Source organism: Falco peregrinus, chromosome 2 (assembly GCF_023634155.1).
Source record: "Falco peregrinus isolate bFalPer1 chromosome 2, bFalPer1.pri, whole genome shotgun sequence".
In the NCBI taxonomy this organism is placed as follows: Eukaryota; Metazoa; Chordata; class Aves; order Falconiformes; family Falconidae; genus Falco; species Falco peregrinus.
Genome location: NC_073722.1, coordinates 25,702,387 through 25,717,417, shown reverse-complemented (window position 1 = coordinate 25,717,417; position 15,031 = coordinate 25,702,387). Strand labels below are relative to the sequence as shown.

At 42.9% G+C, this 15,031-nt stretch overlaps 1 protein-coding gene across 5 annotated transcripts in view; it reads right to left on the bottom strand.

Annotated features, from left to right (window-relative positions):
• BMP2K (BMP2 inducible kinase) overlaps positions 1–14,026 on the bottom strand; it is a 65,870-nt gene extending 51,844 nt beyond the window's left edge. For 3 of the 5 annotated variants that reach the window (XM_055797427.1, XM_055797428.1, XM_055797430.1), the window contains exon 1: positions 13,550–14,026. In XM_055797427.1, coding sequence (XP_055653402.1) covers positions 13,550–13,712 — 163 coding nt within the window. In that variant the 5' untranslated portion in view covers positions 13,713–14,026. Of the gene's footprint in view, positions 1–13,377; positions 13,475–13,549 lie in introns of those variants that run through there. The other 2 variants (XM_055797429.1, XM_055797431.1) reach the window with 2 other exon arrangements.
• Between the last annotated feature and the right edge of the window lie 1,005 nt (positions 14,027–15,031).

The following is a 15,031-nucleotide window of genomic DNA, read 5'->3' as shown; positions in this document are numbered from 1 at the left end:
GAATTAAAAAAAAAAAAAAAAAAGAGAGAGAGAAGTTTAAGAAATAAAATCCACATTTCCAAAGCCAAGAAATGCTCATCAAGAGTGACAGCTGTTCACAGGGGCAAGCAAGATTTTTCTCCAAGACACAGAGCTTCACATCACTAATGCTTCCCTTTCCAAGATTCAAGAACAAATAGAAACTCACCCTACCAACCAACCTGAACACTCGTTTTATTTTGGTCAAGGTCAAGACAGTTGAGTAAACTTTTATATAAGGGATTACGCTGTGTAATCTAGGCCAGAACAGTTAATTCTATTTCACTGTGCCATTAAACTTCTAGCATCTCAAACTTTAGAATGCTAGGCATCTCATATTAGTCAAGACATAACTAAGGTGATGCCTTCAGGCAGGATGTGCTTCTTGCTCAACTTTTCACAAGAAAGCTTCTCAACTTGTTGAAGACCTTGATAAGACACCTGTAACAAGCACCCACTAGCATGATTTAAAAAATAAAAACCAAAAAACACCACACACCACCAACAAAACAAACTAAAAAAAAAAATTGAAAACAAAACCCAGCAGCTGTATCTTCAACATGTGGAAAGGTTTTTCCCCATCCCTCCTGACTTTGTTCACTCAATTCAGCTGCATCTGTAGTTTACTCTGAACTGAAAACAGAACAAGTTTGAAAAGCAGGACGATGACATTATCTGTGAATACAGACTAAACAGAAAAATGAAGTTACTCATTCTACAGCATGGACATGAATTCAATTCATTTTATAGACTGATTTCAAATGTCATTTGCTAAGCATTTTTAATGCACACAACTGCTTTTTTTAAAAAAAGAATTTGATTTTAACTCCAACGTAACAAACGTGTGTCCAAATAAATGCAGTTACAGAATGTTTAAATCTGTGAATATAGATATGTTATATACTTAATATGCAACCACCACAACTTTTTTGGAACTGAACTCCACTGTCATACTGAATGGCTACCAATGAATTAAAAAAAATCCAAAACCACACACACACCCTTTTCTTTAACTACGTCTTATTTGCTCTGTAGTTTGACTTTAATTTTCATTTAAATCACAATTAAAATAGTGATTTAAATATGGAAGCATAAGAGTGCAAAGCAGAGGAGGTCAGAGAATGGATCTATAACATCACACATGAATAACCAACGCACCAAATACCACAAAGCTACCATTGCACAGAACCAAGGCAAAGCACAAGGCGCTCAGCTTCAGCAAAACGCCTAGCTCTACAGCATCTTGGAGAAGTGCTGCCTTTCATTGCAACAGAAACAAAAGAGTAACCAAGCAGCGCAGAGATAAAGCAATTCACAATACTAGAAGCATTTCAGACTAAAGGTAGACATCACAGGAAGATTCGCTGGTTTACTATTAACCTTAAGGCAGGGGTCCCCAAACTTTTTAACCAGGGGGCCGGCGCGCGGATGAAGTGGCAGGCAGCCATCTGCGGCTGCTTGGTTTCCCCCCCCAACCCCCGGTGGGGAGGGTCTGTAAATACCGGGGGCTGGACTGAGGACCCTGGGGGGCCGTAGTTTGAGGACCCCTGTCCTAAGGCATCATACACATAATAAATTAGCAAGGCAAAACCCCTATCTCCTCACTGCTAGAAAGTCTATGTAGTCTCACGCACATCTTCATATCCAAGTGTAATCACTAGTGAATTCACTGACCATTTTTAATACATAAGCATGATGAAAACTGGATTAACTGGCTGGAATTATTTCTTAGAATTACCTGATATGAATATTTGAGGCTATCAGTATAAGGTTTTCATTACCTCATCTTCTTTAGCTGTCTGCAAATACACATTTAAACTCCAAAGTGTGTACCAAAGGAGCGGATATAGACCTGACATATGAAGAACAGGGGACCAATAAACTTTAAAAGCAAAATATTTGAGATTCAACCTGCTTACACCAATAAATAGAATTTTAAAATATTTTAGGTACTAATATTTCCTTGGTACCTGCATGGGAGCAGCAGTTCTTAAAACTATCTGATACATGTTGAACACACCCGAATACTTTGGTTTCCATACAAAATATCTCTTTATTAAGACTGCTATCTGAAATATTTTACATCATTCTTATGTGGAATTTGTTCAGCAGTAATAATTTCAAAACTTCACACCATGAAATTTGACAATTTAAGAGGAGACACTGAAAAACTTCTGAACAGTATGAGCAGCTTGATCATTTTAAATAAACAAGCTATGCTGCAATGGCAACAGGATTCTGAGTATTGGAGTCAAAATTACCAAAATCATTTAATACCTCTCATACATCTTACATGTTTCAAGGTAGAGTCAGTCAACAGTGGTAATTCTGAACGAGACATTCATTAAATGGACCAGTCAGGAAGCTTGTGTGTTTCTGGGTTAGCCTCAAAAAATGAAAGCATTAAGACCCATCTAAGACCACCTAAACCCAAAGATGTCATTCCACAAAAACTTCACCTCACAAAGGCAGCTATATAATTCAATGACAGCTTAACAGCACAGCAAGTCATCAGGAAGAAGTAACAGTCCGTTTGATAGAGGCAAACATTTCAAGAAAGCACAACACTGGGAAAGTAATACCGTTAATTCACATCAGGAACCAGAGGAATTTGAAGACATCTACATGACTAAACCAAATTAGATGCAGCACGCAGTGTTTTGTTTTGATGAGTTTCTTCTATATGGTTAGACTGCTTTTAGAACTACCATAAAAAATAAGCTTCCTTTTCTAGCTTCAGAGCACCTAAGGAATCTCTGGATAGCTCATTCCGAGAGCAAATAATCCTCCTGCTGGTTTCACGAGTTCTCATTAAAAGCCAAGTGATACTACATAAGTGATAACTTATCTAAATCGAACCAAGGTGAAGGTCTCAACTCTACACAGACCATGCTACTGAGCTCTGTGGAGAGACAACAGGGCTCCAAAGAATGCAATTACTTCATTTCTTATTTTTCAAAACGTTTTGTTTTCCTGCACATCATGTACGAAACAGAACCAATCCCAGGTTTAACACTGACACGACAAATCTCATTTGCGCTTCCTATTCTTGTCTCATAGAACACATGCTACATGCAAGTCAGGTCCTTATACAAGTGTGTCAGAGTAATTCAGTGCCTTATATTCTTTAATGATCGATCTGCTCTGTATGCAGGACATCAAGTTCAAAGCCAAAGTACTAAGAGGAATCACCTACTACTGTGTCTATACTGCTGCAATCCAGAAGAGCACTGGCTCTGTCAGAGTTCTTCAACAGCACAGACCAAGCCCATGCACATTTAGCAGCTGCATAAAGATTAGCTCCAAGTTTCATTCCTCCATAGTTTGTCTCTCCAAACAAACACCACTTTCATACGGTTTCATGAAAGTAATTCACTAATTATCCAAAACAACAACAAAAAATTAGCAACAATTTCTCTAAGTAAAAGCACATACCATTTTTCAACCTACAAAAATCAGAAAGGACATAAAAACGTCATATTAATCACTGACTTTTACAACTTTTTTATTTCATAAGTGGCAAAAAGCTGCAATAACAACTCATTAGAACTGCTATTGAAAGAAAAGATGCAGATAGTAATCACAGTCCAAATAAATTTAAAAAATGAGAAGTAGAATGACTTTGCACAACAGAACACGAATCAAACCAAGAATTGGAACTGTTCCTATATATTAGTATGTAACTCTCATAAAAGACTTGTGTGTTAAAAGTTCCGAGACGCCACAGGAACAAATTCATCCATTAAAATAATATGCAAGTTTGGAAGCCCAACATACACATTATTCTGAATACAATCTCCTGAAGTCCTTGAATATCAGAATTCCTTTAATATTTTTGTACACAGCAATCAAGGCATAGCTATTACAGAAGCAATGCGGAAGGAACCATCACGGAGCCGGGATGTTCCAAACTCTACCTGCATCTCTTGTATAGACTTGTTTCATGACTTGGAGCTAATCCCTTCATCTTCCATGCATCTTCTGTTGTTTCTCCCTTTTGCGTAATAATGACTCTCCCTAAGGGGATGTGATGTTCCTCAGATCAATACCAGCTTTGACACCTCTTGAAGACAAGACAAAAAAATGCTAAGAGGTGTTCATGCTCACATGAGCCCACACAATCATTTCTTCAGTATTTTTACCATTTGCATCAGAAGTAGCAAGGCAGACATAATGAGAATCAAGGCTAAGACACACTTTTACAGGGAAAACACTGCAAGTTAGCAGCCCCACAACAGACAATGTTTAACACCTGTGTTAACACACCTGTGTTCATGTCACTCAGGAACAAAGCAGCATCCCTTTTGCTACTCAAACCAATGGAAATATTCCCCATTCAATTAAAACAGACCCCTAGGACCAAGTAGTTTTTATTTCCAGTTGTTAATCTGTACCTTTCCATGCATTTTCCTCCACCCTGCTTCTGTTCAGAAACCCAGTTTCACAACTGACTTCACCCATACCCAAGACATCCCACTGCTACTAGTAAAAAGTAACTTAGACAAGCATGAGCAAGGAATGCATGAATCAGGAGAGGAAGGAAAAGGTTCCTACCTTCTTAACCAGTAGACTAACACCCAAGAGACTAAAATCCATTCCCAAGACAACCAAGAAAGCTGTAGAAGAGGAACCCATTTTCCTTCCTTGTCAGCAGCCAGATAATGATTAAGAGAAAAAACAAGAGCCTAGCCCTTCAAGAGATGAGGGCTTTCATGTTCACCACCAAACTTCCTCAGCTGGAGAGGAAAACATAGGATAAGCCACCTCTACTGCAGCAGAACAACACACTAGAGATGAAGTGACCTACATCAGTGTGCTACTGTTCAGCATCACTGGGACCTTCTAACTACCCTCAGACTTCCAGCTTAAGGCATTAGTAATAGGCAAATGCTCCCAACATTTCAGGAAGCTGCTGTTCATCCAGTATACTCACAGCTTCAAAACTAAACCTATAAAAACACAGGAGGAAAAACTCCCATTTCAAAACAGATGCCTGCAAATCTAGTATTTCTTAGGAAAAGGACAGTATCTCAAGCAATCAAGTTACAATTAGTTGACCGGCCATGTCCAAGTTCCTGCTTAGTCCCAAATGCAGAATAAAATTTATTTACTAGAACCACCTGTTAGCTGACACTCTTGAATTCCACATTTTGGCAGGCACGGAGCATTCATAGTGTCAGTTAACACAGCTCTGCTCACAAACAGCAACTTCTTCAACTGTGGCAACCTACTTATCTAGACCATTACAGAGGCAAAAAATAACCACAACAAGTGAAATATGGCCCAAGGTTAAGAAATCAAACAATTTTGAGAATGAAGGCTTAAAAAGAACATTTAAACCAGAACAATGCCAGAGACAAGCAACACAACTTGACCACCTCGAACAGTTTTCCTCCAAACCAGAGGTGAAATCTATTTAGCAAGAAGACATTCATCAAACAGCACATGTGCACACATTTACAGCTTAAACATCTACAGCTAGGAAGATGTCTAAGTTCACACAGTTAATTAACATGGGTATATATTAAAGCATGCTCATTCTTCCCAGATGCGAAAGGAAAGTAAGCCTGTAATTACCATGATCCATAGAGACCAAATCCCATCTCTGGCATTAGCTTCAGTTCTCTATGCAAAGAAGAACTGTACAAATACTTCCATATGGGTATCATACTAGTTAATGACTTGACAGCCCTGATATTACACTCACAAAAGCCCAGAGAAATAAACACCCTCTTCTCAGAATCACTGGTTTCTAGTTAACAACTGTCTGAAAATGCATTCTACTTTTACTAGCTAACCAAGTTTTTTATTTTCTACGTTGACATGCAAAGTACCAAGATCTAATTTTAAAAAAGGAAAAAAATAAACTTTCAGTTGAACCAACAAAACACACACACCCAAAATAAGATCCTGCACAGCTTCTTTTAAAGTCAGGCCAAGTCTTTCACACACAAAGCTAACATATCCTCTATTATCACATACTGCCTTACCCTCTGAGCATGTCCAGGAGTTTCATAGTAAATCTATATGCACACATAACCCTCTTTTATGACTACAGTAACATTAGTATACTTCAGCAGAACACATTTGCAGGGGGGAAGAAAACAACTAGATGGCACAAATATTTGTTACATCTGTCTTCCGTCAAAATTTGGCAAAGGAAAGAGGGTTTGAGCTTGTGCATCGTATTAACATGATATACTGCTACAAATCAAGTTGCTTCTCCTGTACAGCCATCTGATTCTTGGCCACTATCCCAAAAACTTAGCTCAGAATTACTAGATTCCAAAGTACTTGCTCAGTATTTAACTACTTCTGGGCACACAAAAATTAAATTGATAATCATTCTGTTCGTTTTCAAGAATGTTATGTGCAGTTTACAGAAGTGCAACATCATATGTTCATAGACACTGCAATGCAGAAAGGGGGGGGACACAAAGCCTAATAACTTGGCATACAAAGAGCATTAGACCACAGGTCCATAAGAGCCAAACTTGCTCTTAGCTGTCCAACACATACCTTTGTCAGCCTACAGATGCTTCCTAACCTCCCAATTTCTCCATCTCTGTACAAGAGGCACACAACAGCTCTGGAAAGTACAGCGAGAATGACCAGTCTCCCAAAGTTACCACCAAAGTTAGTCAAGACAACTAGTGTCCTGACTAACAAAACTGAAGTCAAAGCATTCATTTTGTGCACTACATTACACAAAAAAATGGTATTTTTACCTGCATGTTGATGTAAAACTAGGATCACATGCAAATACCCAAACTGCTTCCTGGTTAGTTTTCCTTTTCATTACAGAGAGCACAGCTACACCTTGTAATAGCCAAAACAATGCTCATGTTTCAAGTTGTCTGCTGCCTTCATTCTGCTTGAAAAGCCCAAAGGTAACTCCCAAGCACTACAGCATAGGCTCCCTATCTTTCATCACCCAGAGATCAAAACTTGGTTCAGCATGTCACCATCTGCCATTCTGAAGCTACACATGAAGCTCTTGCATAGTCCCAATAGGCATGGCTGCCTCGCTTCACGTGTACTAGCGTATTATACTTTTAGCCAAAATGAAAATCAGGAAGTTTTAAGTACTCACGCTGCCTTTTTCTCCCTTTATCTTTTGAACTCGAACAAACCATTTCTGCAACTTAAAGCAAAACTGTTTGAGACAGAATAGGCTTGACCTTTACAATTACATGTGAACATCGATTCAGTAATGTGCTCTGAAAAAAACTGAAATGACTAATCCCGACTCAAATTCCTCAAGTTATCTTTCCAGACAACCTTCCAGCTCATAATCTACCTGAACAACTGAACTAGATTCCAGCTGAAAATAAAACAGTAGCTACTGCAAAGAATGGCAAGTCACATGCTACGTAACCGCTAAGCTAACAAAGAAAGCCAATAATGGACATGTCAGCTTGCCACATACGAGGAGGTTGCCCTATCACATAGTCATGACAGAAGTGGTCCTGCACCAAGTACATTTCTAACACCTATCACAAAAATAAGCACTTCTGCTGTACAATCTGAATCTCAGAGTCAAAAATTCAGTCCACACCCCTTTACTAAAGTTAACTCATCCACTACAACGATGCTTCTCTTCTGTTTGCCTCTTCAGAACAGCACAACAAATGAGCTATATGTTCACATGAGAAAAAGCAGTGCAGGCTGTACAGCAGCACATTTAAGAATTTACAGCAGCTACCGCAGTTGCAAATCCCCAACACAACTTAGTCTAAAGACCTAAAAATCAGGGCGTGAAAAGTTAATTGAAATGGGGCTTAACAAAGCATCCTAGAAAGGCAAGAATCTTATGCACATCAGAAAGTTATCTGAATTACTTGTTGAACTGCTAAGACACATAAGGTAGAAAAAAAAATACCTACAACAAAACTTTCAAGACCATCCTAATTTTAGGACTGATTTTGAAGAACTTACTAAGCCTCTTTCCTGGAGAATAAGCACTTCAACCTTTAGCATAGTTGTGATGTTGATCAAATTTTAAGACTCCCCTTCTTAGACAATTACTTGAAGAAAAAACACTGGGAAAAACACCTGCACTAAAAATTCAGCAGTATGACAATCTACAAATGTACAGCATACCATCTCACAAAACAGGACTTGCATTCTTCTCCGTTAAGGTGCTAGTTTTCTTAGGCCTCAACTGGAACAGTATGGAAATAAAGGACCAATGGAATAATAAACGTCATCAAGTACTTTCAAAGACTGCACACTCAATTTAAGCAGGACAGCAGAGCTTGCAAAAAGCTCATTCCTCCATTAGTTTGCCAGTAATGACTCCAAGAGGTTGCAGTGTGAGACAAATTACAAAGGAGAGTGAATTTCCCATTTTATAAAGGGAAGATTCAAGATTTTCACTTGTCCTCCCTATTGAGATGTCCCTCTTCACAGAAAGCTATGCTTTAACCATCATACTAAATACATGAAGCAAATGTTCTGTTATACAAACACTTTAACTCATTAACTTCAAAGCAATCACCACCTGATTGGCTTTTTCCCCTACCTCCTATTCCTAGATACAAGGTCACTCAGAAAAAACAACAGCTTCCTAAGATACAGCACCAGAAGACTCAACACCATACAGCTCCCAGCTCATCATTTTATCAGCCAGAATGATTTTAAAAACACACAGTATAAGCAGTATCACACAACTTCTTTCCACATGTACTAGGGCAAAGGAAATGGAGAAAGTTACAGCACAACAGCAGTCATGTGTCGTGTTCAACCCCTCCTTCCCAAAGTTTCAAGACATAAAAAAAGCTGAAGAACAGACTATTGCCTTTTCTAAACACAGCAACACTACCTACCGCTACTTCACAGCTAGTTAGGGTACTTCTAGGAGCAAGGTGCACAGGGTGCTATCCAGTTTCTTCTGTGTATAGTCTCTGGCATCTCACCTCCACTTTTGTAAGCCATGCACTTGCTGGTGGGAGGGTTAAAATGGAATAGACTTCACTGAAGTAATGACAAGAGTTTTGCTCCCTCCAAATACAGTCAGCCTAGTCCTTTCCAAAAAAAGGGGGGAAATACTTTCAGGGGCAAGATCATCACCCTCTTGTGCTATACCCACAGCACGCTAGGACATTCCTCATCTGTAACTAAGGTTAACATCTGTATCCTAGGCAAATGGCAATTATTGGCTAATCCTGTGAAAACTACTTCAGTAACGCTCGCTCACAGCCAGATTAGTATTCCCAGTATGTAGCAACAAAGAAACCCCTAAAACGACAAAAAAAAACCCCTCATGCTTGATTCTAGGACACTTACTTCAAGGTTCTTTGCTTAAGGTGACTCCTAGCCCCGTAGCACTGGCCCAGCATCTACTTTTACAGCTGCCTGCTAGCCACATAATGCTTTTATCACAAAATAGGAGTACACCATCAGAAAATGCGAGCTCCAACTCTTACTTTTTCTGCAATGTATAATCCCCAAACGGTCAAAGCTTTACTTTCAATCATCTCCCTTCTTTTAGTAGAGGACCAAGTCCCACCTTTTTTTTTTTTTTTTTTTTTTTTTTGAGGCACTTCTAGCTTAATGAACAAGATGAGATATGGACTTCTGTCTTTTTGGTGGAATACTTCCAATGGGACAAATGTTTAGTGCCTCTATAAGCTGTTCCCTTAAAGGAAGAGGGTGGGGGGGCTGTCAACATGGGGACAAACAACAGGCAACTACTGCCTGACACTGAGGTTACCTATTTCTCTGTTGGACTAAAGATAGTCCAATTAAGAAATAAGGAAGCATCCAGACACAGTACTCATTGTCCTAGACAACAGGAGAACAACTACCCTGAAGAACCCTTTAAACACCAGACCAAGACATGCAGGACACCAGATGAAAATTTATCAGTGGTACCACTGTGGGGAAAAGACTACAGAGTACTACTATTTTATTTTTTTTAATAAGATGCAACAGCATGTGCCCCATGATTCCATTAATCAATTCTGAACAGGAAACAATGAAAGCAGTATTATGGTCATCTTTCCATACCCACAAATTAGCTTCCAAACCAAGCCAAGAGTTCAAGAATGAAGCTTTGTACATTTCATGTACAGTCTCCTTTTTTCTTTTTTTTGTGGTGTTCTGTTTTTTTTGGAGGGGAAGTTGCTAACTCTTACTTTCCTTTTCACTCTTCCCAATGTTAACTGTTTTGCATTGACATTTGAGATCAATTTAAAGTGATGTTTCATACTTTGTCACATTCAGTTTGTTGCAATGTCTTAACTAGAAAGTCTTTTTCCAATATTGGAGTCACCATAACCAGAGTTCCCCGTGCACCATCTGTAACTTTGAAAAAGAGAATTCTCTGTATTTGTCATATTTAATTCTCCAAACTTCAGCTGCATTGCACACGTTCTCATTCAGCAAGAGGATACAGAAGACGAGGCCTTCATTTCTTCCACACACTTCTACTATCCCCTCGAAACAGCTAAGAATTCATTTTCTACAACAAATCTTAACCAAAATTGATTGCTCCCCCCACCTCCGAGTAGTAAAGCTTAAAAAAAAGTACCTCCATCCACAACATACTGACCATTAGGGTATGAAGGCTAAGTAGTCACCAGAAGAGAAGTGTGTTTAAAACAGAAGAAACCATCTAACAGCCTATAGCTAAAGCACCTCAACCTTTAAACCTGCTTCACTACAAAAGGATGCAGTTGCTTTAGATAGCATTATACATATTTATACAAAAGAACTAGATTATAATGCTACATACTTTTGCCTTTAAAATACCACAATAAAACAATATCATCAAAGACTACAGAAAAGCAATCTGAGGGCAACATCTGCATCAACACAGGAAATCTACTGAAGATTCATTACTGCAGTCTAACAAGGTAGTTACAGCTTTGAGCCTCTTGGCACCACTATTGCCACTCACTCTTGTTACCAGCAGCCCAAGTCCTTCGCAAAACCAAGAGCTAGCTAGCTTCCCAAGACAACTTCGATGCAAAATTTGGAAGGTGGGGGGAATGTGTTTAAACAGTTTGAATTTGACAGACAATGCTATTAATTCTAACAGCTAGTAAAAAAGCACATCCTCATCACACCACTAACAGAACATTATGTATGAAATGGGCTTGTTATGTTCAATATATTAACTTATTAACTATGATTCGTGACACAACCTAAAACTGCACTATGAGCCTCTTAAAAGTAAATGGTATTTCATCAGCACTGAATAACGGGAATTACCTGAAAAGCTGAAGACCTTCAGTTTTACTGAGGGTAACTGAGAAAACGAACAAAGAAAAAAATGCCTTATGTAAAGGGAGTAAAAAAAATAAGTGATTGCTCCCTCCTGCCCCCCAGCAAGGAGATTTGTTAAGTATTAATAATAGATTGCAATATGACTAACAGAACATGAATAACATACAATTACTTACTATTTATTTTTACTAAGTCACAGGAAAACCTGACTGTCAAGAAGTAATTCCTACAAAAAAAGCAACTTTTTCATTCATGACCTGTTGTGGTCAGTCTGGAGCGCTGAGTGCTACACCAACACTCAGTCACCATGACCTTCTCGCCAGTGACCACGGACACACATCTGCTCCCCGCACGCACACTGTTAACCCAGCCGCTTCCCAACAGTCAGAGGACTTCTAAGAGTATCATTTCCCCGGCCCCCTCACTTCCCTAATACCTCAACCAGGCAGTTATGCCATCTGTTACTTTCTTCTCCTCTAAGCCTTTTGGGGTCCTCCCTACTGAACAGCTCCAACGTTGGCTTTGAAGACTTCTCCCAAGATGCAGTAGATTTACACCGCCCCAACTCTTTTATCAGTTCTAATCTTAGGCATCCATACTTAAGAGACCACATAAAAGCTGTAGAAAACTTTATTTCAGTCTCAAAACTAAGGAAGCCAACTTGCACAACACCCAACTGTTAAAACTGTACTCCCCCTGTCCCCAAGCCTTTAAGGGCTATGAATTTGTTTCTGCAGGCTACAGAAAGAAGAAAAGATAGCTATCTATAACTATCTATAGGGACTCTTTCATTATGAGAAAACTTTTAGTAATATGCTAAATTGCGCCAAGTGCCATAAAATTTTCCTCCTTTGCATTACATATGTGGTGGTTGTGTTACATCACCAATTTGTTCAAGAGCTTATTTCCTTTTTAAAAAAAAAAACAAAACAAAACAAAGTTTCTATCCTGCAACCAGTGCTGCAGAGAAACAACCTTCCGTCAGACCACAATCACCCTAAAGGAACTCTAAGCAAGGACCACCCATATTTTAAGCAACTGGGTATGCAGTTGGCTAAGCCCTGATCTCACTTTCGTAAGCCAAAGATTAAATACTAATATTCTAAATATTAAGTAACAATTCCACTAGTCTACTAGAACTTTTTTCCAGATAACAATGAAAACTTAAGTACCACCTATAGATTTCTATTGTAAATAGTAATAGTACCTGCACGTACATGTTAAAACCAATCTTAAATCTTCATCTAGAAATGCACATAAGAAGTGACAGTTTACAAGTACATTTATGCATGAACTAGTCTAAGCAATACACAGATGTATGAGCGACAAAGATAAATTACTTTGCCCACAACATCCAAAGCACTGCGAGATTCAGTAACCACACAGTATAGGGGACTAGCCCCGCGCTCAGTGACCTAGGAGGTGGATTATACTTTATACATTACAACACTGGCTGCCACCAACTAGGAAATCAACACCACTCCGTTTCCCCCATGTGCAGAGTAAAACTCAAATATGGCTGTTTTGATGATGGCCCATGCCAGCGTGTGTTAAAGTCGTACAACTAAGAAAGTCTCACACACTCTATTACTGTCTGAGCTCACACAACCCTGCTTTAAGATCCACTGGAGGCCCAACAACATGAAAGTCCAAGTTAGAGACAAGAATTAGAAGTCAAGCACCCTGCAACAAGGGGGGGAAGGGATTCCCTACAGCACAAATCGCTTGCGCTGCAGCTCCACTCGTGACCCCACCAGAAATATACTACATTCCAGCCAAGAAGATCATGTTTTTTATTTGGGGGGATTTGTTTGGGGTTTGGTTGTGGGTTTTTTTCAGATTAGCTGACAAAAGCCTGCTGCAGTTAAGCCTCCCTATTCGAAGGTGCCGGTAACCGGCCACGCCGCCTGCAAGCCCGACGGGTCTGCCGCCGAAAACCCCCGGCCCCACCGGCAGCTTGCTGCTCCCGGGCATCTCATACCGGTTTACTCGCGACAACATGACAGGAAACTCTAAGCCACCTAACGAGCCCCAGGCACCAGCCGAAACAAACAAAAAAACAAACAAAAAATCCAACAAAAGCCACAAACAAAAAAAACCCCAGCGAAACCCCCTTAACCGGCTTACAGCGGGTCAGCAGCTATCCAGGGACGGGGATAAGGACCAGCGGCGGGAGCCCGGCCCGGCCAGGAGCCGGCAGCGCGGCCCCGCCTCGCCCCGCGGCCGCGCTCGGCCGCTGCCGCTCCCGCCCCGTACACGGGCGCCTTGCCCGGCCCGCCGCGAACCCCCGCCCCGTTACCTTCCGCCAGCAGCTCCTCGGGGGTGACCTGGTAGCGCCCGACGGCCAGCACCTTGCCCAAGGCGACGCCGCTGCCGCCACCGCCCCCGCCGCCACAGCCGCCGCCCGCCGTCCCGCCGCCGCCGCTCCCCTCGGACTTGGGCATCCGAGAAAACTTCTTCATGGCGAGCGGGGCCGCGCCGGGCCCGCAGGACGGGCGCCGGCCGCAGGCGGCTGCCCGGCCCCGCACGGGACAGGGCGGCCGAGGAGGAAGCCGCCGGGCGGGCGAGGGGCGGCGGAGGCGCCGCGCCTGAGGCGAAAGGCGGCCGTTGCCCAGCGGCTACCGGAGCGGGGAGGGGGCTGCCCCGGTTCACATGCCGGCCGCGGCCCCCGCCCCGCTTCTCCTCACCCGTTCGCCCGCCACCGCCGGCTGCCCGCGCCCGCAGCGACGCCCGCTCCGGCGGGAGGAGGAGGAGGAGGAGGAGAAGGAGGAGGAGGGGGAGGAGGGGGAGGGGGGGGGGAAGGAGGAGGAGGAGGAAGGGGGCGGGCACAGCCCGGGCACAGCCCCGCGGCGGCCGGGACGGGGGAGGCGGCCGGGAGGGGCGGGGAGGGGGGGGGGGGTGCCGCGCTGCCGGGAGGAGCCGCCTCGCCAGTGTGCGGCGCGACGGCGCATGCGCGGCCCCCGCTCTCTCGCGCGCGCACAGGCGCGCGCTGCTCCCCCCCGCCCCGCCCGCGGCGGCCGGAAGTGAGGTTGTCAGCACAGGGCGAGCACGTGGAGCGAGAGCTGGGGGCGGGGGTGCGCGCGCGGCGGCCGGTAGGGGTTGCAGCGGCCTCGCGCCCCGTACTCCGCCCTCCGTGAGGCGCCGCGGGGCGAGCGGGCCCGCCGGGGGCTCAGCCCGGGCCCCGGCCGCCGGCGCGGCGCTCACGGCGCGGCACTGCCCCAGCCACGTGCGCGAGATGCCGAGGGGAAGGGGTCTTCGGCTCTGCATGCGCTGCGGAGACCGGCGGTGGCCTGTAGACCCTGTGAGGGGGTCTGTAGGGTGCCTCCAGGAGCGGAAATAACTGTAAAAAGCATTGATGACATCTGTGAACTCCCAGCAGTGGGTCTGCGTGCATGCACTAAGCAGAGCTCTGGGGGTAACTGACTGGAAATAAGTGGCAAAAGGCTGGATCTGTACAGGAAAACATTTGCTGTAAATATCCCACTGCAAAATATCCGTGGACATTTTCCCCATAGGCATGGACAAAGTAACCCGAGGGATTTTCCAGCATGAGGTTCATTTCACCTGTGAGATTTTCAGGAAAATCAAAACTGTTTTTGAGAAATGGTTTCTGGACCTCCAGAAGCCCCGTGTTCGGTGGTCCCTGCTTGTTTGTCATCTTGACTGGAAAGGCCCAGAGCCACAGCAGCCAGGGAGCCACTGCCTCTAAGGTACACTGTTAGCATCGTGCTGCTAGGTAGCAAAGGGGAATGTTCACAGTTCCCTCCAAACAACTTTGGGA